At 44.5% G+C, this 25,642-nt stretch overlaps 1 protein-coding gene across 3 annotated transcripts; it reads right to left on the reverse strand.

The window, feature by feature from the left end:
* Nucleotides 1–762: 762 nt before the first annotated feature.
* DERL1 (derlin 1) lies at nucleotides 763–25,637 on the reverse strand. 3 transcript variants are annotated; one of them, XM_043484169.1, is made up of 8 exons: nucleotides 25,485–25,637; nucleotides 15,733–15,844; nucleotides 11,879–11,943; nucleotides 10,813–10,839; nucleotides 10,122–10,217; nucleotides 8,583–8,635; nucleotides 7,041–7,151; nucleotides 763–3,089 (listed from the first exon to the last, which is right to left on the reverse strand). In XM_043484169.1, exons 1-8 carry the CDS (start codon nucleotides 25,635–25,637, stop codon nucleotides 2,951–2,953), a joined length of 756 nt encoding a protein of 251 aa, XP_043340104.1. In that variant the 3' UTR covers nucleotides 763–2,950. The 3 variants fall into 3 exon arrangements, with proteins under 3 accessions (XP_043340104.1, XP_043340106.1, XP_043340105.1); XM_043484171.1 differs by lacking the exon at nucleotides 25,485–25,637 and adding an exon at nucleotides 25,164–25,314; XM_043484170.1 differs by lacking the exon at nucleotides 15,733–15,844 and having other exon boundaries at nucleotides 25,485–25,574.
* Between the last annotated feature and the right edge of the window lie 5 nt (nucleotides 25,638–25,642).

Below are 25,642 nucleotides of genomic sequence, written 5' to 3' on the forward strand. Positions count from 1 at the left end.
TCAGACGGTAAATAATCTGCGTGTAATGTGGGAGATCCAGGTTCGATCCCTGGGTCAGGAAGATCCCCTGGAGAAGGAAATGGCAACCCACTCAAGTCTGGAGAATTCCAAGGACTGATGAGCCTGGTGGGCTACAGTCCATGGGGAAGCAGAAACTTGGGACTTGACTGAGGGACTAACTAGCTTAGCACATGGGGATACTGGCAACGTGCTGTCCTCCAAGACAAGTAGAGCAGTTCCTATTTTTTCAGCCTTTCTCCAGGACCAGAAGACGGGGATGCACAGCCCTGCTCCTTCCCATCACCCAACTTGTTACAGTGGCTTCTCTTATTGTGTACAGGCTCTAGGACACACAGCTTTCCATAGTTGCAGCAGATGGGTTCAACAGTCGTGGTTCCTGGGCTCTATACAGCACTATGGAGCACAGGCTCAGTAATTGTGGTGGATGGGTTTAGCTGCTCTGTGGCATGTGGGATCGTCCCTGCTCAGGGATTGAACCTGTCTTCTACATTGGCAGGCAGACCATGAGCCACCAAGGAAGCCCCATCCTGCTTCATTATAATGAAAACCTATAAACCCTGCTTCCAAGAATGAATTCTACAGGTATTTCCCAGCACGTAAACGAAAGTAGCTAGAAAAATGTTTGCTGTGTCACTATCAGAGCCACACACACTGGACACCAAGAGATGACTGGCTACACAAACCTCATCCCATCTAAAGAGGCAGCAGAGCAGCGATACGGAAACTTAAGACAGACGACCATCAAGTTGTATGTTTTAATTTATAGTTTTTATCAATAAAAAGATTAGTTACAAAAAAGGAATCTCTATACAAAATTAGGATTTCTTTTTCCTTTCACAAAGAGAATCCACTGTTACGTCTTGCCTTGCCAAATCAAATCTCAAATAGCTTGTGTAGCAAAAATTATTCCAAGAGAGGTAATCCAGACAAAAATTAATAAGATTATCAGCTTCTTAAATTTGCTTGAAAGGAAGAACGTAATGAACACTTGGCCTTGAAGAATTCTAAACAATACTTGGAACCTTCACAAAGACTCTTGCTCTTGGGCATTTGAGCTGCTGAGAAGGCGTGCAGGAAACTAGCTCACTTACCATGAGATTCTTCTTACATACACACACACACACACTCACACACACTCTGAGTCTCCACTCCTGCTTGGTGGGTGCTAGGGCGACATAATAGGAAGAAGGGCTTTTAAAATTTCACAAGTAAATTTTATTGTGGCCACAGGTCAATAGCAGAACACATAACAGCTGGGGTTCATATTCTCCCCGTCTCCTATTTTATCATATAAATTAAATATGGAGAGGTACACGCAAACAAACCTCATGAAAACCGAGGAGCTGTTTTCAAATCGCCATTTCCTAGAATAACACACATCACTGCTTCAGAGTGGGGCAAAAAGTCATCCTACTAGTGCACAGTGCTTCCTATACAGAACCACTGGGCAAATGTTCAGGGCCTTTTTAATTGACTCAGAGTATGGCAGCCACTCAGCACTGCTCCTAGCAGTTCACTTTCAGAATAAAAATATAAAACGAAAAAAAAAAATATAAAACGAGAAAACTGTGCGAAACATCATAGCCTTCAAAAAAAAAACTATTTGGTGACAAGCCTAGCTCTGATGGAAAAAGCCCACCTTGGGGAGGGGGGGTAAAAAAAGACTTGTGGGTATTGAAGTTGGTCTGATGTACCTTCATGACTCAAAATAAAAAAGCCCTTCAAACGCAGATGAGTCTAAAGCCATTACAACCCAGAATTACGTGATTCACTTAGATGTGCTTATAACATCTCCTGAAATAAGATCTACATACAAGGAGCTGCACACTCCTCACAACTAACTGAAGCATATGGCCATGGGGGTGAAAACAGGGGGATGGTTTACCCCCCCAAAAAAAAGACAACTTAAACAGGGTTTAAAGTTCTCCCCTCCACTCTACTCAATAAACATATACCCAGAATGAGAACAAAGTAGAATCAATGACCAGGCGCCTTTCCAAGAGAGCTTCTCCCTGTGGCCAATGTGGGCTAGAATTTTCTAGCACAACGCAAATCCACCACACTGGGTACACACAGCGCCCTACACAAGATGCCTACACCGAGTTAAACCCAGCCCCTGTGAAAGGTGCAACTCCACTAGAGTTTTGATCACTTAACTTAGGATAAAAAAACGCCTAGCAATGACTCTCATGCCTCATTAATACCGATCTGGAGTCCTCACTGACGCCGGGGTTTTTTTTTTTTTTTAAATCAAAATAGCTGATGAGGTGGCAAACGGTGACAACTGACAGCAGGTCACGGCAATTCCAAAGGCCGAGGAAGCTTCATCCACTGCTCTGCCTTCTGCCCGAGGGTTACGGTTCTGCCACTGTGAAACATCATGAACAGGTCTCTGTGGCCAAGCTGTGGCAAAGGTCAATAAATAGAGAGAGCTGGTCAGAGGCAGAACCATTTTACGGGCAGACTCCTCTAGCTGGGAATGTGAGGGAGGGGAAAAGGAGGAAGGAGACGTGTGTGCGAGGAAGAGGTAAGAGCCCCGTGGACAGGTCTGGTGACCCAATGCCAGACACCCAGCTTGTTGTTGGCAGAGCCGGACCTGCCAAAACCCATTACTCAGATGGAAAAGGAAGAAAAGACATCAAAAAAAAAATAGTAATAGTAATGGTAATATGGCCAGTCCTGAAACTTGCACAGTTGATAATTTGTTCTTCTTAGCAGTAAGGACTTGAATGAGAATCATGAAACTCGAGGAACACTCATTTTTTTTTTCTCCAGGATTTAAAAAACTGTTGTCTTGTTCTGAAAGACTACATTCAGTGTGGGTCAGATCCAACAGCATCAGCTAGAACTCGGTGGTGAAGGTCACCCCGCGCTGGGAGGAAACGTCATCTGAGTGGAGAGGCTGGTGGGCAGGCCGGAGGCCGCTCCTTCACTGGTCCCCGAGCCGAAAGCCCTGGCCCCAGTTGTGCCGACCGCCTCCGCCATTCTGATCGGCTGCTCGCCTCATGCTAGCCGGGGGCACGCCAAACCCTGACACCCCTCCTCTCCTGCTGGGTAGCCAACGGTACCTGGAACAGAGTGGGCGAGACACAAAATGAGAAAACCAGTCATTTCCACGTAGTTGTCCATCCTTATCTCCCTTCCTGGGGTTCCCATGACATCTGTCACATCGAATTACGTTCATCTGTGGCCATGGAGAGGCTGAGGACAATGTCTTATTTAACTCTGTCTGAGGGCTCAGCAGGCAAAGAATTCACCTGCAACGCAGGAGCCACAGATTCGATCCCTGGGTCGGGAAGATCCCCCGGAGGAGGAAATGGCAACCCCCTCCAGTATTTTTGCCTGGAAAATCCAGTGGACAGAGGAGCCTGGTGGGCTACAGTTCATGGGATCACAAAGAGTCGGATACGACTGGACGAGCACGCATGCGTGGCATCCTTTCAGAACCTAGCTCAATGCCCTGACCACAGAAGGCACTCACTTTTTATGATTTTTTTTTTGAACTAAGATTTCACACTAACTTCACACTCTAAATTTTTTTTTTCCTGATTACAAAAGCAATTTATGTGGGAACAGTAAGTATGGAAACAAAAACATTAACACCCACAATCCTAGGAACCAGAAAAAACCACCTATATAGCATTTTGGTTTATATAAATATGGAGCTAGCTTGCTCAAAGGACCCTAAGTAAATTCAGTTCTAAGGACAAATCCACAACCAGTGTGTGAGCACCTCACAGCACACAGCATCTCCATGATGCAACTGGGTTCTTCATGTCCATCAAGGGACAGGGGAAAAGGTGGCTTTCTGTCTTGGAGTTTGGGCATGTTTTCAAGTTCATTCATTGTGTTTCCTCCAACTGCATTCTTTCCATCTCACTGATGGTGGGAAAGCTGAGGCCCAAAACGGTTAGCTGATTTCCGTTACAAATTAATAACTTTACAAATTAATAAATTTAGAGTCACAGAACAGCTAAGAAAATGTAAACCCGGGACTCTATGTTCTCAGTAGTTTTTCAAACTATTTTCCTCCCTTGATTATTAGTCAACCGAGCATCTATTTTCACCTGTTCCACTTATCAGATCCTGATGGTTTGATTTTTGGCTTGAAGCACAGAGACTGTGATCTGATACCCCGTTTTAAACCCCTCATGGCACCAAGGGCTTCCCTGGTGGCTCAGATGGTAAAGCGTCTGCCTGCAGTGAGGGAGACCCAGGTTCAATCCCTGGGTCGGGAAGATCCCCTGGAGAAGGAAATGGCAACCCACTCCAGTACTCCTGCCTGGAAAATTCCATGGATTGAGGAGACTGGTAGGATACAGGCCATGGGGTCACAAAGAGTCGGATACAACTGGGCGACTTCACTTTCACTTGGCACCAAGAACAAACCACGAGGGGTGACTTGCCCACAGCAGGTAAGCCTGAGGAGCTCAACTTTATCATAAGGCGTTTCCCTCACACTGGGTACTGCTTGTTTAAAAATGCATCTCATCTTCACAACTGCCCTCAACAGATACCATTATTAGCCCATTTTATAGATGGGAAAATTGAGGGAGAACTGAGTCAAGCTCTTCTGAAATGACAGGCAGGATTCAAACCCACGCAGCCTGACTCTGGGGCTCAAACCCCATCCCACAGCCTGCACCTCACACCATCCATAGGACACACAGTGTTTGATTCAGACGACAGCAGTTAGTGACCAAAGTCCTCATGTCTTTATACACCAACCCTGTGAGCTGCACACTCCCTCTCCAAAAAGACAATTAAACTCCTTGTAAAAACAAAAATAACAGAAGAGGATCTACCTTTTTTTTTTTTTTGGCCATACTTCTCAGCATGCAGGATCTTAGTTCCCCAGCCAGGGATTGAAGCCCTGCCGCCTGCAGTGGAAGTGTGTTTTCTTAACCACTGGACTGCTAGGGAAGTCCCTGTCTACTTTTCTAAGCAGAATGCAAAACAGTGATACGTCTTAGAATTCTATAATTCACATCTTCCCTTTTAAACAAATTCAGCTTGATCATTAAATCAACATGTATTTCCAAGCACTGGTTTCCCAACATTCATAACTTTCTGGCACAAATAACATTCCTCCAAAGTATATAATAAATTGGAAGACTTAAAAAAGGCAACGCCAGGGCTGTCTTGCTTTGCTTCTGACTCTGAGACAATATGGAAGCCATCGCCACTGCTTAAACAGATAGTGAAATTAAATGCAAGTAATTAGTATAAAAAGATACCCAATTATACATAATCAACAAAGATTTATGATAATTTCAAAGCAGTTACTGCTTCTGCAAGGAGCTACATTTTGTCATCTGATCTTTATGCAAAATTTCACAGAAGGGCTTCCACCAACAGGGAAAGCTCATGAGGAAGGCAGGCTCCAGTGGGCTGTTGGTTTTGCCACTAGAATCTCATACATGTTGTTGCCCACAACTGAGAAATGTCTCCAAGCTATTAAATCAGAATATGGCGGTTTAAAGTAAAATAACTCTTGGCTGCCCCCCAAAGCAACAAGTTTTTTTTTTTAATGATGCATCTGCCATCAGACTTGATAAACCTAGATTAAAAATCCAAGCCTGCTGTTATTGTGTCCTTTGATAATTAGAAAGCAGATTGGTCATCTGTTTTTTTTTTAGCCTGAAGGCAACTCAAAACTCAGAAGACAAACAAGTTTCTTTTCATGCTCTTAATGAAAGGGGGGGGGGGGAAGCAAAGAAAAAGACACACATACACAACAACAGTGTACTTCTCTGTATATTTCACAATGAAGGACTTTCAAATACCTTCCTCCAACCTATGAAAGTGACGGGTAGGGGGAGGTACTCAAGTTTTACTGCCCTCATTAACCCCTTAGAAGGGTGGCAAACTGCAAAACATTAAAATGAGCAAGATGTGAAAAGCGGTTTTTTGACTTTTTTTTTTTTTTAAAGCTTCTAAGTGCAAGCTATCACCACATATGCCCAACCAGAGATTAGGAGTGACTGTCAGGCTGGCTGCGACACCAGATGGCGAATTTACTGGTCCCTTCTCCAACAGCCATTTGCTTCCCTGACAGGACAGTCACACTGCTTACACACTTACGTGTGTCAGCATCTCTGAGGGGGTGGGAGGGTGCATCAGAATCCCGCCCCCTCTCCCCGCCCCAACTTCAGGAGCAAGGCTGAGAGCGCTTATATTTACTGAGCACCCACTACTGTGCTGGCGAGGGTGAAGCCCACTTCTGGCCGTCCTGTGAGACGGGGCCACCCCTCAACTCACAGACTCGAAAAGAAAGCTGGGGGGAATTTACTGAGTCACTTTCCCAATATCCGAACTGGGTGATGAGGGGAACGGGACTCTGACCCAAGTCTGCCTCCAAACCAAAGCTGAGCCCTCAGCCTCCTCACTGAGTGCACCCCGCAAACAGAAAGAACGGGCTGCAGGACACAAGCCTCCAGTCTCTCACTTTAACCTCGAAAAGACCTTTAAACGTTCTAGTCTATGATACTAAATATAAAAATGTTTTAAACTGCTAACCGATGAACCTGCTTACCCTCTTACACCTTCCTCAGCTGAAATCTTGAGTAAAACTGGTACCTCCGTCACCCTGGGCCCCTGAGGCTCACCCTGGAAACACACACAAGCGCCCCGCCCGCCACAGAGCCCACGGCTCCCTGTTCTTCTCCTGGAGCCTGGATTCAGGCCTCACAGGGAGCCGTGGGTCACCTCTGTGTCCTTGACTGTAAGACACCATAGAAGTCACTCTGGAAAGCTGACCTTCACCTTGTAATCCTAAAATAAACACAGCCCTTCTTGAGTTTACCCATGGCTGACATACAGGCCACTTCGGGGTTTTACAGGGAGAAGAAGGCTCCAGGAGAAGAGCGGGCCTCAGCTTGGAGTGACCAGGGCAAGTCCCTGGCTGGCTCACTCTTTCTCCATCAGACAAAGAGGGAACTCCTACCCCTCACAGAGTCTTTTATCGGGAGGCAGACGGACATGGAAACTGTCAAACGAGAGGGGGTAGACGCACTTACAAAAACTGAGGCGTGGACAGAAAATTCCTCCCTCCCAAGTCCATCGGGTATCTGAACATGAGGAAGAAATAAAGATGTCCGACAAGATTTCCAATTAGCTCATTGATGACCCTGCAAACAGAGAGCCAGATGAGTTTGAAGACATCAAGCAGTAAAGTGAGCCGCAGCAAGTTTTAACTAACAGCAGAGGGAAGCGATCCCTCGTGGCAGCTCATTTCCGGTCCCTGGGAGTCTGACAGCCCAACAGTGAGCCCTCGTGCAGTCTGAGGGGCGCGCACATCCCGAATGAGAAGCGAAATCAGTCCTCCTGAACCAATGGTGTCTGGGCTCTTCAAGGCCAGCTGCCTCTCTGACATCTCTTTCAAGCCCCAGCCCATTCTCAAAACATTGTTTTTGCCACTTTCCTGCCTCAGGAAGGGGTGGGGGGTAGTGGGAAGTTGCAAGCTTCTGAACGCTTTCAGTCATAAACACTGTGTTTGCAAAACGGGGGCATGTTTGAAGGCTGGCGAGAGACAGGCACAGGAGCAAGGAAGGATAAAAAATGTCCGCTCCCCTGTTCCTGCAGCCACGGATCACATCTCCCTCACCTCTTGTATCCTTGACTGTAAGACACCACAGAGATCACTCTGGAAAGCTGACCTTCACCTTGTAATCCTAAAATAAACATGGCCCTTCTTCAGTTTTCCCATGGCTGACATATAGGCCACTTCAAGGTTTTACAGATCCACTCTTACTGTTACATATCCTTCTCTGTCTCCGCCTGCAGTATCATTCCTGTTAGGGCCTGATCAACGTCTACAACTGCTCCCAGACCAACGCCCAGGACTTCCTCTGCTCTAAACTGAGTCTGTTTACCCAATTCATTCCCTTCTGCCTAGGGATACACAGCAGAAGTTAGAACCCCATAGAGCAAAGACACCATCAGGTTTAGAACTAATACTATCAAAATCTGTTTTAAAACATTAAAAATATTTTGAAGAGCAGGAGTTGTTAGAAGAACTGCATCTTGAAATCCTCCTACCAAAATTATGAATGGATCCTTTCAAGGTTTTCCTAAGCCTCAGGTCTAATTCCAGACTAGAAATTTGACCCTGTTTGGCCCAAACTTTCATACTATCAAACCACTAACAAAACTTGCCATCTGAGAATCTGTGGATTCCTGTGACTGGTGAGCAGTTTCCAAGGCATTTTGGAAATGCCTTAAAAATAAAAACATGAATTTTATGCACAGAGGAGTCGGCTTGGATAAAATTAAGTCTATACTTGCTCAATCTGGACAGTGAATCCAGAAATAAATATTTATTCAAAAATGCATATAGGGAAGCTATCCTATGACAACAAACTAATAGCAACAAAAAAACCATTCAGTGCTAAATGTGCTTAAAGCCCTGGGATTTTAATCAATTACATCTAAATGAAATTATTTCAAAAGCATCATCAATGCTGAGAATCTTCAAAGTGTTATAAAGATTAGGGAAGGAAGATAAAGAAGAATGGAAGTCTTCCAAGGGTTAGTTTGAAATTAAATGTACTATCACTTACGAGCCTCCAATGATGTAGTTGAATCCAAGGATAACCCAAGGTAAGTAACAAGCCTAGGAGAGAATATACAGAAACATGAGTAACCACACCTGCAGAGGACACGGTTGCCTGGGGGCTGAACTGGGTAAGGTTGTCCTGACAAGCGTTTTTAAACATCCTTTGGAAAGTCCTGCAAAAATTCCTTAGCTCCGTCTAGCATCACTCCTAGTATACTTGAAACTTCCCATCTAAAATTATTCACATGTTGGCAACTGGAGAGACAGTACTTTGCTCATAGTTTTCAGATGTAATACAGGACCTGCTGAATTATAACAAATAGCTTTAGAAAGCAGATGAATGTCCTGTGGATGCTAATAAAAAATGGTCCAGAATAGATTCACAGGAAGGCTCCGGCCAGTAAATTGTGACCAATCAACTAAAAAACAGCTCATTGTTTTAGGTTCTCCTTTTACATATTTCACAGTTACTTTGAACCCTTATTGAATTATACATCAGTATCCTGAACTAATACTCTCCCAAATAAGACAGCTCTCGAGATGCATCCAACACTTGAGCCCCTTTATAAACAGAAACCTCAATTAAGTAGGGTTGGAAGACCAGAAGGGGGAGCTCTCAGTCCTGTTTCAACAGCTGAGCCCAACAGGAAGCAGCCACACTTCTTTCCTTATAAGGACTCAGCCAATGAAAAGCTTTGTCTATCACGGCCCGCCTGACTTCCGTTTCCTCTCTCTATAAACGCACTCTCCTACCACCGGCTGCAAGGACTAGGATGTGGCTTGCCACGGCTATAGATCCCGAAATGCAGCTCTAGGGAGCTCCCCAGTAAACTCGCCTTGGCTGGAGATATATCTGGCGGCCTGTTTACTTGAGGTTAACACCCCTTAACAGAGTCAAAGACATTATACTTAAGAGCTGAGGGAGTTACAAAAATATCACAAACTGGGAAAGAAAGGGTTACATATCAATAACTTGAAGGCAGAATGTGGTAAGGACGGTAAGAAGAACACAAAATATTTCAGAAGCCCACAGGCAAGATCAATTCCAGGCAGGAGAGGAAGAAATATGTTCAGTACCAACTCAGATTAAGAATGGGCAGGATTTACAAGAGAAAGAAAATCAAAACAATGTTACAGGTGGAAAATTGTGAGAGGAGACACAAAGGGAAGTGTTGGGGGGCAAAAAAACCAATCTGTTTCAGCTTAAATGTAAAATACCTAATGGAAATGATAAGAAGAGATTTTAAAAGGGAGGGCTCCATCTGAGTATCCTTCCTTCCCTCCCTCGAACACACTCACATCCATGAGCTCACTCAGGACACACGCCTGAGGGGCCTGAGGTCCAGAGCGAGTGAGGTCAGCAAAGGAGGCGGGGCTGACTACAGAAACCCAGGGGAGCTATGGAGGGGAGCAGGGGCCAGCCGCCGGTTCACTGCTCTGCAGTGACCTCTGCTGGGCATGTCAGAAAGTACACCTCTGGCGGAAGAGCAAGATCTCTGCAGAGACGGATGAAAAGGCAGTTTTTCCAACTAGGTTAGAGTACCTTAAATCGTGTTCCAAACCAAAATGACACAATCATGTCTCGATTCAGCTGGGCCCAGACATAAAGTACTGACATGATCAGAGGAATCATCAGCAACTGCAACAAAAGAAGCGAACATGTAAAGATAAGGCTAAAAACAGAGGCTTAGCGTGAATCTATCTTTTTTTGTTTTTAACCTCTCCCCTCCAAATAAATTATCACATGGCTATTCAAAATGCATTGAAAATGCATAAAAGAAATTAAACTCACCACAATTATAAATTGGCCCTTTTACTTAAACATGCAATGCATGCTTTAAAATCCTCTAATAAAATACAATTACATTATTTGGAATAGATTCAGAAATACCAGGGTCAAGTTCTGTTACTTGAAAAAAGTATGCAAAAAGCTTTACTTATGGTGTATTCTCATTTTTTTAAAAATACACATCCATGTACATGCTCAGAAAATACTGGATAACCATCATTCTCAACGTTCACACATAATAAAGAAGCCAGAAATGAGCAAGGAAAGTAATGATTTAGGTAACTCACGTTGGAATCTTCAAAATACCATATAATTAATGCAATTTAATGCAATTTAAACTTCTTTTGAAGTTTAAACTTCTGTTGAAGGCCATTAAAAGTAAATTTGAAACATACGAAAGGGCAAACAGTTTTTTTTTTGGCAAACAGTTTCAAGGGACACTTACCTGCATATCCATTGCTAAGCCAGTAATCTTGGTTTGTCAAGTTAAAGATCAGACACAAATAGAGCATTCCACACCTAATAAAAGTTCGTTTCATTCCAGTTTCCGGAAGGAAAAACACTTCTCTATAGTTCAGGTTGCTTAAAACACCCCAGAACACAAAAGGTATCTAGTCACCGTCACTGAGCACGCTATTAGACTCTCCAATCATGAAGAAATAGTAGAAATTAACTACTTTGGCCCATGACTCAGTTTGGTCACCTGTGTCCTCTGGGCCTTGCCACTGCAGTTAGGAGACAGACTGGCCTGCGCCCCCTGAAATAGCTAATGCTTCTCCTCTCATTCAAGGCTCCCCAGCACAGGTGAAGTCCAAAACAAGTTTTTGATCTTCCCTTAAAGGAGGGGAAAGGGCGTGCAAAGTGCCACACTTTTTGGGCTCTTGGCCAGGTTTCAACGGACGTTGAGCCCCAGAGCCACTCTGAGCTCACCAACTCTGCACAGGGCTGGAGCTGACAAGCCCCTTCTGCCGCACTCACCACCTGGCAAGGTCCGCAAGCCGAAAGGCTGCTGACAACCGCAGCTGACACACAGCAAGCAGCGAGGCCCGCCGGGGCCTCTCCCAGAGCCGGGTCCTCACAGAGGGACTGAATTACCGGACGGCACTCAAGTGAGGCAAGGATGCTGGTTGTAAATTAGTTTTCTGATAAGGACCACAGCTTTCAAAAGCTGTCTCATGGCATGGAATCTCTTTGTGCTGCAGTCAACAAGCTGTCACACCCGAGAACATAGAGAACTGGGAACAAGAAGAGGGAACGGTAATAAACATCAACCAAATGTGGAAAAACCCCACAAAGACAACAGCAAGGGAAGGCATCACTCTGGGGCTCTGTGATTTACAACCGCTATTGAGAAGAACTTTAATGATTCTTAATTATTAACTACAGTAAATAAAGATGCAAATAACTACCACTGGAAATGTCCTACAGGTTACTGCCTATTTCCCCAAACCTGAAAAAAAAAAAACCCAAAACTGGTTATTTCTGGCCCCAAATAACAGACGAAAGGATACCACGATGCAAATCCAGTTGAAGAGGAGCATGAATAAATAGTCTGCTGGCCTCCCATCAAAAGCTCCTGGAAACAAAAATAAGTCAAATGTCATGGTTCGGAATTTCAGAACAAAGAAACTTCAATGTTCAGAAATACTTCAAAAAACTATAGAGGAAGCAAAAACATGAGAATATTTTTAAATCACTCCTCGGAAGCAAAAGAACATTTTTTTACTATCTAAAACCATGTCTGCAGTAAAGCCCTGAAGTAAAGTCACCCAGGTATCAAGGCTAATCTTGCCCTCCTGACTGAATTCCAGTCCGCTACATGCTCTGCTCGGCTAGCAGGAGCCAGGAGAGATCCAGAGGGAGGAGAGTCAGGTCACAGCTACTAAGACCCCACGCCCCGAAGCCCCTCACAGCCTGCTCGCTGGCCTTTCCGTCTCAGCTGTCATCACGAGATGGAGACACATTTGTGATTGCCTGGTTCATCCCTTCTTCACCCATTTGACCGTAAGCTCTGTCGGGAGGAATCACGTCCATACTGCCTACCGTTGTGACTCCTCCCCACAGCGAGGCTGTACTTACTGTTGTTGTTATTACTGAACACACACACACACGCTCTCTCTCGGTCCGGCACTGGGCTTACTGAGACAATTCAGTCTCCATCTTCCAGGAGCTCACACTCTAGCAAAGGACGACGACGGTGGGGAGAGTAGTGGAAAGCCACACCTTTCTGCAGCCTTGATTCTTCCTCCTCCTCCCCCAAGTGAGGGAGAACGAGAAGACCTATACCCCCTTTTTACAGACGAGGAAATAAAGCTACCTGACCAAAGCCACCTGGGTTTTAGAAGCAGAGTAAGTCTAACTACTAGTTACGTGTTCTTTCTGCTACACCACGTACTGGGCTCTGCCTTATTACTGGGCCAAAGGACGGACAGCAGCCCCGCTTTCCCGTCTCAGGACGGTCCTCACACCTCCCACTGGCAGACCAGGAGAGGGGCAGAGAAAAGAATGGAACGAGGGCAGGGTCCCTCTATCTCAGCCACTTCCCCTCCCCTCCACACCCCATCACAATGACATGATACAGAGCCCACTTTTTAAAAATAATCCTAACAAGCTAAAAAAATACAAGAAACTAGTGAATATAACAAAGGAGAAGCAGACTCACCGATGTAGAGGACAAACGTGGTTACTAGTTGTGGGGGGACAATATGGAGTTGAGGAGCAGAAGGCACAAACTACTAGGTGTAAAACAGGCTTGAGGGTGTGTTGTAGAACATGGGAAACGTAGCCAATATTTTGTAATAACTATACATGGAAACCAGCCTTTAAAAACCTAAAATTTGTTAATTAAAAAATAAATTTGGGCTTCCCTGGTGATCCAAGAGGAAGGAATCTGCCTGCCACCGCAGGGGACACTGGTTAGATCCCTGGCTGGGAAGATCCCACGTGCCATGGGCCAACTAAGCCTGTGCCACAGCTACTGAGCCCACATGCCCTAGAGCCTGTGGGCTGCAACAAGAGAAGCCACCGTGATGAGAAGCCCACGCACCACAACAAACTTGCCCCTGCTCGCCGCACCTAGAGAAAGCCCAAGCGAAGCTACAAAGACTCACCGCAGTCAACAGACAAAAATAAAGTAACAGTAACAATCCTAACCAGTATCAGAAAGGCAGAAAGAAAATCGACCTAAAAGAAACTGGATTTCAGGCAAAAGTCTCTTCTCTTTTCCTTATCTGCCCCCACCCCACCTCAAAGGCATACTCTAGCCACAGTTTTAAGGATGCTTAATGGGAGGGAATCAGGATGATGTACCAGAGCTGAAACTCTTCACAAAATCTCTAAATTCTAGTAACAGCTGTGCTTCTCTTGCTGTGGTTTTGGCTTTGTGATTTCTAAGGATTCTTTAGATTGAATATTTAAAATACCGTAATTACACAAACTACAGTACTGTATTATTTGGCAAGCTTGCAACTGGAAATTTACAAATTAACTGGTCCTCAAATTGCAGTCTTCTAGTTTCACCATCAGAATCCTTATAAACCAGCCAACACTGCTAGATACTTAAAATAGCCAAGCAGGGAAAAATGCAGGTGGCAAACATTTTGTCGCAATGTTATCTTAAAACTGTATGGTGGAAGGTAGACGGGGGTCAGTAAACTGGGCTCCAGCCCTAGCTGTGTTTCTCAAACGGCTTTGTGACCTGTGGGGCATATCACCACCTCTCCAGACCACTGTTTTCTTGTCTGTGAATTAAGAGGGTTAACTGAAAGATCTCAAAAGTTCCTTTCTACATGAATGCTTGTATAGCATTATTCATAATAGCAAAGAAGAGAAAACAAGTCAAATGTCCATCAACTGATGAATGCAACAACGAAATGTGGTAAATCCATACAACAGCATCTTAACTTGGCAATAAGAAGAAATGAAGAGGGACTTCCCTCGTGGTCCAGGGAAGACTGGACTCCCAATGCAGGGAGCTCCGGCTCCATCCCTGGTTGGAGAACTAGATCCCACATGGCACAACTAAAGATCCCAAATGCTGCAACTAAGACCCAGTATAGCCAGATAAATTTTTTTTAAATAATTTTTAAAAACTAAAAAAAAAAAATGAAGTGCTAATCATAAATACTACATGGAAGAACCTTGAAAACACCATGTTATGTGACAGAAGCCAGTCATACAAAAAACTGCAGATTATATGATTCCATTTATAAGAAATTCCGTAAGAGGCAAACCTAAAGATGCAGAACATGGGTTAGTGGTTGCCTGAGGGCTGCAGCAGGGTCAGGGGAAATGAGACTGAATAGAAATGAGGAACGGCTACAGTGATGAAATGTTCTAAAATGATTATAGCAATGACTGCACGGCTCTGTGAACATCATTGAGTTATATACCTTAAGTGGATGGAAGTGTATGATATATAAATTATAGATCAATCAAGTCGTTTTTAAGAACCCCTCTCAGGGAACTGCCCTGGTGGTCTAGTGGTTGAGAATCTGCCTTCCAATTCGGGGGACGCGGGTTTGATTCCTGGTCAGGGAACTAAGATCTTACCTACTGTGGGGCAACTAAGCCCACATGCCACAGCTACAGAGCCCACATTCCACAGCTCAGACCCAACACAGCCAAAATACATAAATACGTCTTAAAAAATGCCTCTCAGGACTTCCCAGGCGGTCCAGTGGAAGACTGAACACTTCCAGTGCAGGGGACCCCAGTTCAATCCCTGCTTGGGGGATTAAGATCCCACATGCCACACAGTACGGCAAAAAAATAAATCCTAGCTATATATTTTTTTAAAAAGTTGAGTGTTTCACTTACAAAGACTAGGACTAGGCTTTTACTTGCAATAAAGTAGTCTTTTTCAACACCAATTTAGGAGATGTATACACTTCAGCCCAACTGTGCCTTAAATACAGGGATTGCCGTGTGACACAAATGAGGGAGATGTCGCGACAAGTGACAGGTATCCTGCCCAGCCACACAGGATATGAACAAAATGCGGAAACTTCTGCCCTTGTGTGACACCCCACGGTGCTCCTGTGGGAATTAAAAATCAAACAGTCTAAGTGCCTTGTAGAGTCCTGGCACAGTTACTACTTACTGAACATTTACACCACTGTGCCATTTCCTCTTTTTTTTTTTTTTGGCCATACTGCATGGCTTGTGGGATCTTAGTTCCCTGACCAGGGATTGAACCTGGGCCCCCGGCAATGAAAGTGCTCACTCCTAACCACTGAACCACCAGGGAAGTCCCTGAGTCATTTTGTTACATATGCTAACTGCCCTCAAAATTCCTCCAGTACGTAAATACACGGCTTAGCAAAATAGACAAAAACAACACTTAGAAAAACCAGGGATGACATACCTGTTTCGAGTCGAGTAGAGTACTGATATAAGAAGTATAAATTGACCAAATAAAGAAATCCAGTGCCTGGACCCACAGGGAAGTAAAAGGTGGCAGTTATTGGCCTCCAAATCTGTCCAGATCAAAACAAAACACAGCTGTTAGTTTCTCTAAGCTGAGATTTGTTTTTTTTTCTTTTAACTAAACAAAATTAACCCTTGCAAAACATTCTCCTCAGTGATAAGAGCTATCACCAATATAATTTAAGAAAACAAGTGAAGAAAAGTTTTATCAGCTACAGTCCCATCAACCTGTAAGTCCATGGAGTTAAGATGGCATCATTTAACAAACAATAAATACTTCTAGACAAGTTGAAAACAACCAATACAACAGAAGTATATGGGCAATACTTATTAGAATCAGGCTTACAGCTATGCCTATCACAAATGAATTACAGGCCACTTCCCTGGTGGTCCAGTGACTAAGAATCTGCGCTTCCACTGAAGGGGATATGGATCCAATCCCTGGTTGGGGAAACCAAGATCCCAAACGTGCACTGCGTGCTAAGGGCTTCAGTCGTGTCCAACACTTGCAACCCCTGGACTGCAGCCCTCCAGGCTCTTCTGTCCATGGGATTCTCCAGGCAAGAAGACTGGAGTGGGATGCCATGCCGTTCTCCAGGGGATCTTCCCAACCCTGCATCTCTTACATCTCCTGCATTAATTAGCAGGCGGGTTCTTTACCACTAGCGCCACCAGAAGCCCAAGATTCTGAATACTGTGGCCAAAAATAAATAAATAAAAATTTTAAAACTGAATTACAGTATCAGGACTTCCCTGGTGGTCCAGTGGTTAAGACCCTAAGCTCCCAATGCAGTCCAAGTACTCAACTCTGAGTGAAAGTGAAAGTCGCTCAGTCATGTCTGACTCTTTGTGACCCCATGGACTATATAGTCCATGGAATTCTCCAGGCCAGAATACTAGAGCAGATAGTCTTTCCCTTCTCCAGGGGATCTATTCAACCCAGGGATTGAACCCAGTTCTCCTGCACTGCAGGCAGATTCTTTACCAGCTGAGCCACAAGGGAAGCCCAGGAATACTGGAGTGGGTAGCCTATCCCTTCTTTAGCAGATCTTTCTGACCCAGGAATCAAACTGGGGTCTCTTGCATTGCAGGCAGATTCTTTACCAACTGAGCTATCAGGGAAGCCTGTAAATAACATTTTGTATCTTATTCTTGTCTAATTTATTGGCTAACACCTCGAGAACATCAAATAGTAGTGGTTGAAGATGGCAGCCTTCCCAGACTTTTGGAAAAGCCAACGTAACGCTGGCTTTTGGCTTGACGGCCACGTGTCTTACTGCACGAGTGTGAATGATGGGGTCCCTACATCAAGGAGGTCTCAATAGTGGGGAGTCTGTTCGCAGAAGCAAGAGTGGGCGCAACGAAGGGAACTTTGGTCTCAGAAAAGTGAGTATAAACTCTCAAAGAACTGTGAGAGCACAATAAATGAATGGGTGCGGCTAATAACCTGGGTGTGGCTGGAGCAGAGGGCATTCGTTGTGGGGCCTGGCCAGGCATGGCTGGCAGGTCACATGCTCCAAGGACAGACTGTGACCCTCTGAGCTTCACTCCCAGTGGGTGAAAATGCACTTTTCATACTGTGAAAAGTCACTTTCCAGCAACCCCGTGCTTAAACCAGTAAAACAACACAAGTTAAAATTCATTTGGGTTTATTCACAATTTTATCACAGAAACAGAACAGACAGACAGAAAGAGCCCTGGAAATGGTTTGAAAAGACAAGAGATTTCAGCCAGGGCTTACATGTTCTCACTCTTCAGCCACAGTTTCCACTGTAAAAGAGGAATGATATCCTCTTTGGTTTTATCCATTTTAGTCAATGGTTTAAAAAAAAAAAAAAATAATGTGCTCTTATGTTCATGTGCATGCCCTAATTCAAGAGGTAGATTTTATAGATGAGGCAACAGGATGAAAAAAGGTTAGGCAATAGCTAATAATTGGTAGAGCTAAGAAAAGTTTGTCCCAGACAGCCAGACTCTGGAGTTTATGACACTAAGCCTCTATTTTAACAACGCCTCTCACAAGTGACATCATTATTATGAGGTATAATTAAAATCAGTAAAAATTCTCAGTACTACTATACTGCTTGTAGAATCCTCAAATGAACTGACAGCAAGCCCACAAATTCACTCTCTGCTTCAGAAAATCACTGGGGGAAAAGACCAGAAGCAAGTGAGCTGTAGCCTTGGCTCTTAGGAACCCGTGGGGCCTTGGAAACATCTAGACCTTTGAGTTTGCATCTTCATCTACCCTGTGACATTTGTCTTTTACTCTCTCCTTCCTTGACTCACAGATTTTTGTCAAAGCTTGCAATTAAGAAAGTAGATGAAAAAGGTGCTTTACCAAAAAAAAAAAAAATGTGTGGGGTGTACTATCATTACAATATCTTTTAGAAGACACGTGCTGACCTGGTTTTTACAAACTCCCATTTTAATCTACCCCCACATTCTTCTAAGTTACTCCAGGCCTGATTTTGGAAAAGAAACCTCCAGGTTTTCCTGACTACATTTTTCATTAACACTGACGACACGACACTATTTTTAGCCACTGTGTGCACCTGTGCTTTGGAAATCAGCGACTGTCAAAATACTGCGCTTCTTTTCCCAGTTCATTAGGCTTACCCTTGAGTTATACTTGCTCTCACTGATCTAAGGGACTTGGAATTATCTTTGTATTACTTTAAAATTATAATATGAAAATACCAGGAGATAGTTCATCATTTCAGAAGGACACAATGTAATAATTTCTGAAATCCCCATTGAACAAGGTACCCAACTAAATGCCCTCCTCTCCTCTAATGGGTATGGAGACAGTCAAGAAATGGAAATGGCTTTATTTTCAGGGCTGTGAGTGGTAAAGGTACTTTTTCGACCCTAGAAAGCCTGCACTGATCCCCTGATCCCTAAGAGGCAGCCAGGGGCAGTACAAAGGGCATGGGATTTACAGGCAAGCATCTTATTTTAACTCCACAGAAACCCCAAGGCAGGAAGCATCACCACTCACCTTTTCATGAGGAAAGCTAGGCCCCTCAGTAGAGTTAAGGTATCATGCCCAGAGTTCCTCACCTAACGAGGGCAAGAAGGCCATGTGCTCCCTAGCATAGAGGCCTTCAAAGAAACACCAGACACTGCTCATCAGCGTCAGCTACTGGTCCAACAACTTCTGATGAGTGTTTAGTCCAACCATCCCTGAATGAAAATCTCCCAAACAATGTGACAACGTGCTATTGAAATCATTACAAATGCCATCCAGAGTCTAGGGCAGTTTTGTTTTTATTTTTTAAACTATCAAAAACAAAAAATTTTCTGAAACAGTAAGGACTGGTTGATTTGGAGTTTAAAAAAAAAAAATTCTACATGGGTCATCAAGTAAGTAAGAAAGAAGAGCACCCATGTGCCAAATGCTGGTATTAGCAAACTCCAGCTTTTCACTTTTTTGGGAGGGAGGGGGCAGGGGCAGGGGGAGGGAACACTAGACAGGCAAGAAAAACAAGTGAAAGGCACTCAATTTCCATTGTGAACTTTAAACTAGCTATTAGGAGTCATCAATTCTACTCCTAGGTATATATGTACGCTTATGTTCACCAAGGAGTGTTCACTATTCATCCGAGTCAAAGCCAGAACTCCTCCAAAAAACCTGTTACCAGAAGAAAGGGTAAATAAATGGTGGTGTGTTCAACACAAGGGAACAATGTAAGAATGAGCAATCTATAACCACGCACAACAATGTGGGTGACTCAAACTGCTGAAAAGAGGCTAGACATACAAAAATAAATATTTGTGTAATTGCATTTATGGAAAAGTTAAGAAAATTGGGAAAAGCCATCTACAGTATTAAAAGTCAAGACGGTAGTTACCCCTGGAGATGAGAGTGACCAGAAGGGAACAGTAGGAAGGTTTTGGGGGATGCTGGCAATGTTCTGTGTCTTGATCTGGTTGCTAACTATATGGCAATTATTTTACATATATATATATATATATATATGAAAGTGAAAGTCACTCAGTTGTGTCTGACTCTTTGCAACCCCATGGACTATAGTCCATGGAATTCTCCAGGCCAGAACACTGGAGTGGGTAGCCTTTCCCTTCTCCAGGAAATCTTCCCAACCCAGGGATCGAACCCAGGTCTTCCTCATTGCAGGCAGATTCTTTACCAGCTGAGTCACCAGGGAAGCCCATATATACATACATCCTGCTTGTATACTATAACTCAACAAAAAGTTTAAAAATGAAGCTATGAGCTAAAGGGTAACTTTAGCTACAGACCACAGCAGAACCGTACAATGTGGACAGCACTGCAAAGGCAAGATTTAAAAACTGTACATGTCAGAACACTTGCCACTAAAGCTCTAAATCCAAACCCTGAAGCTACTTCTATGCTCAGCCCCCAGCCCAAGTTCATGCCCCTTCCAGGTATGTGTCTATATAATTCTTCCCCAACACACTCAGGTGTCAGTCTGCTAGGCTTGCTGTCATCAGGCTAAACACGATAACGTGAGCGAAAGCTTGGCAAATGTGGCACCAGGACCGAACACCGATTTGGCTGGTGTCAGTTCTTATTATTCCTGAAAACAAATTAAGAAAAATTGAGAGTTCGTATCTTCTCATTTCCAGTCAGGAGGCTTTTAACAGGACCAAAAGAACAGGAAAATAATTCAGCAGTTACATAGTTACATTTCAATTACAAATTAAAATTAGAATATTACTGCTCAAGGAGAGAAGGCAACAATGGCAGGAATTGGCTAATAAATAAAACAGATACTATTTTTTTTTAATAGATACTATTTTTTAATTGATTACCCACGAGACTATTTACTGGGCACTTCACAAACATTTTTCCATGTTTTTATATAAGAGAGGGATGAAGTAGAGAACATTTTTCCTCGATTTGAAGATAATCATTTTTGTTTCCAAAATTAGGATGTGCCTTATAATCAATACATTCACATAGTGTAATTTGTACTTTCCTACTCTTCCAAAAAATATTAAAGGAGCATGTCATAATCAATGGAGTGACAACAGAGGTAACTTATGGCATTAAATTATCCCCACTTTCAGTGAAGAGAGGGCTTCCCTGGTGGCTCAGACAGAAAAGAATCTGCCTGCAATGTGGGAGACCCAGGTTCGATTCCTGGGTCGGGAAGATCCTCTGGAGAAGGACATGGCAATCCACTCCAGTATTCTTGCCTGGGGAATCCTGGCAAGGATATCCTGGCAATTCCCTTGCCAGCAGGATGCCAGGATCCTGGTGGGCTATATAATCCATGGGGGTCACAAAGAGTCAGACATGACTGGGAGACTAACACTTTCAGTGAAGAAACTGATACTCAAGAAGGACGCACAGCTTTCCTGGGGGCATGCCACTAGCAAGGGGGCTGAGGCAGGCCTGGGGACCCTGACTCAACTATTTGAAATCCTCGGTCTTTTCTACTCTCACAGAAAAGGAACAATAACTCGCTGTGCCTGGTTAGAAAGAAAGCACCCTCCAAAATGTTTTGTTAAATACGTCACTGTGTATTTTGCTAAATATTATGCAAAGGAGTTAAGAGAACTATCTGGAACCCACCAAAATAGAAACTGAAATGGCAGCTATCAACTGGGGTAATGCTGACCTCAATGAGCGGGGGCTCAATGAGGTTAACTATGAAGAAGCCAACAAAGAAGTAAGGCGGTGATGTTATTTTGCCCAAAGAAATGAAACATCCCCATGCAGGGAGCCCTGAAAGACATTTCAGAAACCACAAGGGCAGCAGCAAATTGCCATCTCTCTTCCAGTTAATCAGGGAGCAATATGGAGCCATTTCATCCCTGCGGACTAACTGATTGACGGGTGTGAGAGGGGAGGGATGAAGAACTGCGGACAACAGTACAAGGAGCCTTAACACACGCCTATCTATGCCTTTCCATCTACCCAAACGAAGGAACTAACATTACAAACGGGAGGCTTCCAAACCAACAAGCTTCTCACAGGAAACCCACGGATAAGGAGGAAAAGTAACTTTCTCACTTCCAACATGAACTCACAATTTTAAATCGACCATTCCCAAGTTGTTCAAAAATGCAGCTTTTAAAGAAAAAAGGAGCCTCTGGCAGAAAGCACATCACACACTGTTTGCCCCCATCCATCAGTCTCTCAAATGCGGTTTTTCCTTCAACTGCTTCAGCTGAAAAGAGCTCCTCCAGGTGGGTCTGAAAGCTAAACTTGTTCAGAAAGAGCAGGAGTCAGAGCAGCAGAAAGAAAGGACAGATACTGGTCTCTCCACACCTGTGCAGTCAGCGCATGGTCCTGCCTCCTGCCAACAGCTTCCCCCACTTCTCAGGATAATAAGCCTACAAGAAGTAACCCAAAGAAGATGGGAACACTATGCAAAGTGTGACATGAATGATGACCTTTCTGATCAGTTCACCATTTTTAACATTATACACCTGTAATCTATTAGAGGGCTTCCCAGATGGCGCTAGTGGTAAACAGCCCACCTGCCAATGCAGCAGAGGAGCCTGGTGGGCTACAGTCCACGGGGTCACAAAGGGTCGGACACGACTGAAGCGACTTGGCACAGTCTATTAGAAAGACTTGCTTTTACCAAGCTGACTACAGAAGTAACCAAGGTTTTGCAAGGAGAGCCGAAGAGCCAGTTTTGACCAGGCCCTTCTCATTTAGGACCATTTACGATTTGCGATCATTTATGAGCACTGCGCATTACCTAACATGCCACTGGGCAAAAAGTGCACAGCACTCAGCCAGGCAACAAACATTTCAACAAAACAAACAGAAACGAATATGCAATTCTGGCTGCACACTCAGATTGTACTCTAATACCCAACTGCCTTACTCAACTTCACCCGGATGCCTACAGATCTTTAGACTTACTGTGGCCAAAATATAACTCTTTATCATACCCTCCTCCACCCCCAAAACTCGGCCTCCCTAAACATTCCCAATCTCAGAAAAGAGCTCCACCAGCCACTCAGCCGCTCCTGTGAAAACAGTGACCTCTTCGAGACCTGCTTCTTCACCCATTCACCCTTCGCATCCATTGGGCTGCGATCTTGCCCACTCCAACTCCCAAACCTATTCATTTCTCTCTCCCAGACACCCTGATCCAAATCACCATCTTTCTTGCCCTCTTATCTCTCTGGTCCCATTACCTAGCCCTCCCTTGCCCCCATTCACAACACCAAATCCATCCTACAGACTTGTTGTTTAGTCGTTAAGTTGTGTCCAACTCTCTTTGTGACCCCAGGGACTGTAGCCTGCCAGGCTCCTTTGTCCACGGGATTTTTCTTGTAAGAATACTAGAGCGAGATGCCACTTCCTTCTCCAGGCAATCTTCCTGATGCAGGGATCGAACCTGCATCTCCTGCAATGCAGGCAGATTCTTTACTGTTGAGCCACTAGGGCTCCCCTCACCCCCCAAAGAGTAGCCAAGAGAATATTTCAGTCCTTTGCTCAAAAGGCTCTGCCTTTCTAGTGCCTTCAAATTAAAGTTCAACCACAAAGCCGTATGGGATTGAGCCCCAGCCCACTTTTTCATCTTTGCTTTATTGTACTTACTCCTGGCTATCTCTCTGTACTCCCTACTAATCCTCATCCCTCCCACTGACTCTGTACCAACCATTCAGTCTTCTTCCTAATTCTAATTCCTGCCTCTAAGCCTTCCACTTATTATTTCTTCTTCTTGCAAGACTGCCCCCAGAGCCAGACCTTCCCAAAGCTGGCTCATCTTTCAGATTTCAGTTCAAATATACTCTGAGGCCTTTCTAGAATACTCTATCAAAGTCGCATGCCTCTCTCTTATTTTCTTCCTGTTCACTGTTGTAACCCTAGTGCCCAGCACTGGTTCCATGCATTCAACCAACAAGTAAGCACTTGCTATGTGCCAAACATGGATCCAGGTAACAAAGACAGTGGTACACAAGACAAGTGGTGCTCGTGGAGTTTTATTCTCTCAAGAGAAGCAGGCTGATGGACATCATGGGGTGATATGCAGCAATTAAAATTATGGGTGAGGGAGACAGAGTGAGGAGAGGCACTATTTTAGGCAGGGCAATCATAAATGCCAATAAGGTGGTATTTGGGCAGACTTGAAGGAGGTAAGGAGGTAAACTATGTTTATCATCCTCAAGCAAGAAACATCACGTGCAAAGGTCCTGAGGAAGGATGGAGTTAGGTGCTGAAGAAACAGGAAAGATCCCATTGTAGAGCCTAATATACAAGGTGAACAGTAGTAGGAGATGAGCTCAGAGAGGCAGTAGGGGGCCTTGCAGGCCAAAGGACTTGAACTTTACTCGGTCAGTTGAGAAGACATTAAAAGGATCTGGGCAGAAGACTGACAGGACATGGATTTATGTTCTAAAAGGATCACTCTTAACTGTCTAGAGTAAAGACTGAAAGGAACAAGGCTGGTATGATAATGGCTTGCAACAGAGAATAAAAAGGGACTGCATTCTGGATGTTTGTCTAAAGTAAACAGAATTTGCTAACAGACTGTGGGATGTGAGAGAAGTCAAAGATGACTCCATGACTATTAGCTTGAGCTCCTATAATAATGGAGTTGCTATTTATTTATAGTGGAAAGGGTATAGTGTCGAACACATTAAGTATGTGATGTTTGTTAGTCATTTAAGTGGTCATTTCAAGTATATGGTTGGACATACAAGTCTGGAAGTGAGACAGATCTGGACTGAAAGTATGTATATTTGTATTTGAGAAACTTCATTTTGTAGAAATGATTTAAAGCCATGAACTAAACAAGATCACCTGCAGCTAGGGAGAATACAGGAAAGAGGGCCAGGAGTACACCACAGTATTTAAAGATCAGGAAGATGAGGAACCAGCAAAGAAAACTAAGAAATAGCCAATGAAGACAGAGAAGACAACAGTGTTACCCACGGTCCAAAGAATGTGTTGAAATTAATGTCAGATCTTAGGCTCCAACCTGCACTGATTAAAGATTTAAATCACAGAATCCGGTGAATAAAGATAAACCTCCATAAAACTAATATTCGCTTACCAGGAATATTACCCTGAACTGTTCCCTTGAGGCTTTAAAAAAAAAAAAAAAGGATTCCATTTCTGGAGCAATTTATTCTTTACTCGGTCCTTCATAAATTCAACTACGACCTCCCAGATACTAAGGACCTGGGAGACACACAAATAAACAGACTCACTCTTTGCACCTCGGACTTTCAAGTCACTCCTGTTGGAAAGAAACTCCATTAACATAAAAAGAACTCGGCTGGTGGTTGAGCAAGGCGACGTCCACATGCCACCCACGTGAGTGGCAGAGGGAGGTCGGAGGGCAGGTGCTCCAGGTGGCCCCAGCCTGCCACTCACCGGCGTCCCACAGATAGACAACTTATCCGGCTTACCTTCCCACTGCCGCCTTCTCGGAGCACAGAGGGCGGGGAGCACAATCTTAACAGAAGGACGAAATCAGTCCCTTCCCACCGGGCCAAACAGTGGAGCCTCCACGTCTCCAACAATCCAGGCCCACGCTCAGACCCCTGGCCAGCAGTCCACCCGTCCGTCCACCCGACCCCCGGACCAAAGGACCCCGCCCTAAACCGCGGGAGCCTCTGCACTACAAGTCCCACCAGGCACCGCGCGTCCGCAACCGGCCAGTCTACGCTCCGCCGCGGCGGGGCCACCTGGGGTCTGTACGCGCCACTTGCCCCGTCGTCGGTCAGTACCTGGAAGCGATAGAGGAAGGCTTCGGGCCAGAGGAAGAAATAGGCCGGGCTGATGAGACCGAGTTTGCCGACTAAGGGCACCGCGACGGTGGCGGCGAACCAATAGCGCGTGATGGTCGGGATGCTCCTAAACCAGTCCCCGATGTCCGACATCTTCG

This window comes from Cervus canadensis, chromosome 12 (genome assembly GCF_019320065.1).
Source record: "Cervus canadensis isolate Bull #8, Minnesota chromosome 12, ASM1932006v1, whole genome shotgun sequence".
In the NCBI taxonomy this organism is placed as follows: domain Eukaryota; kingdom Metazoa; phylum Chordata; class Mammalia; order Artiodactyla; family Cervidae; genus Cervus; species Cervus canadensis.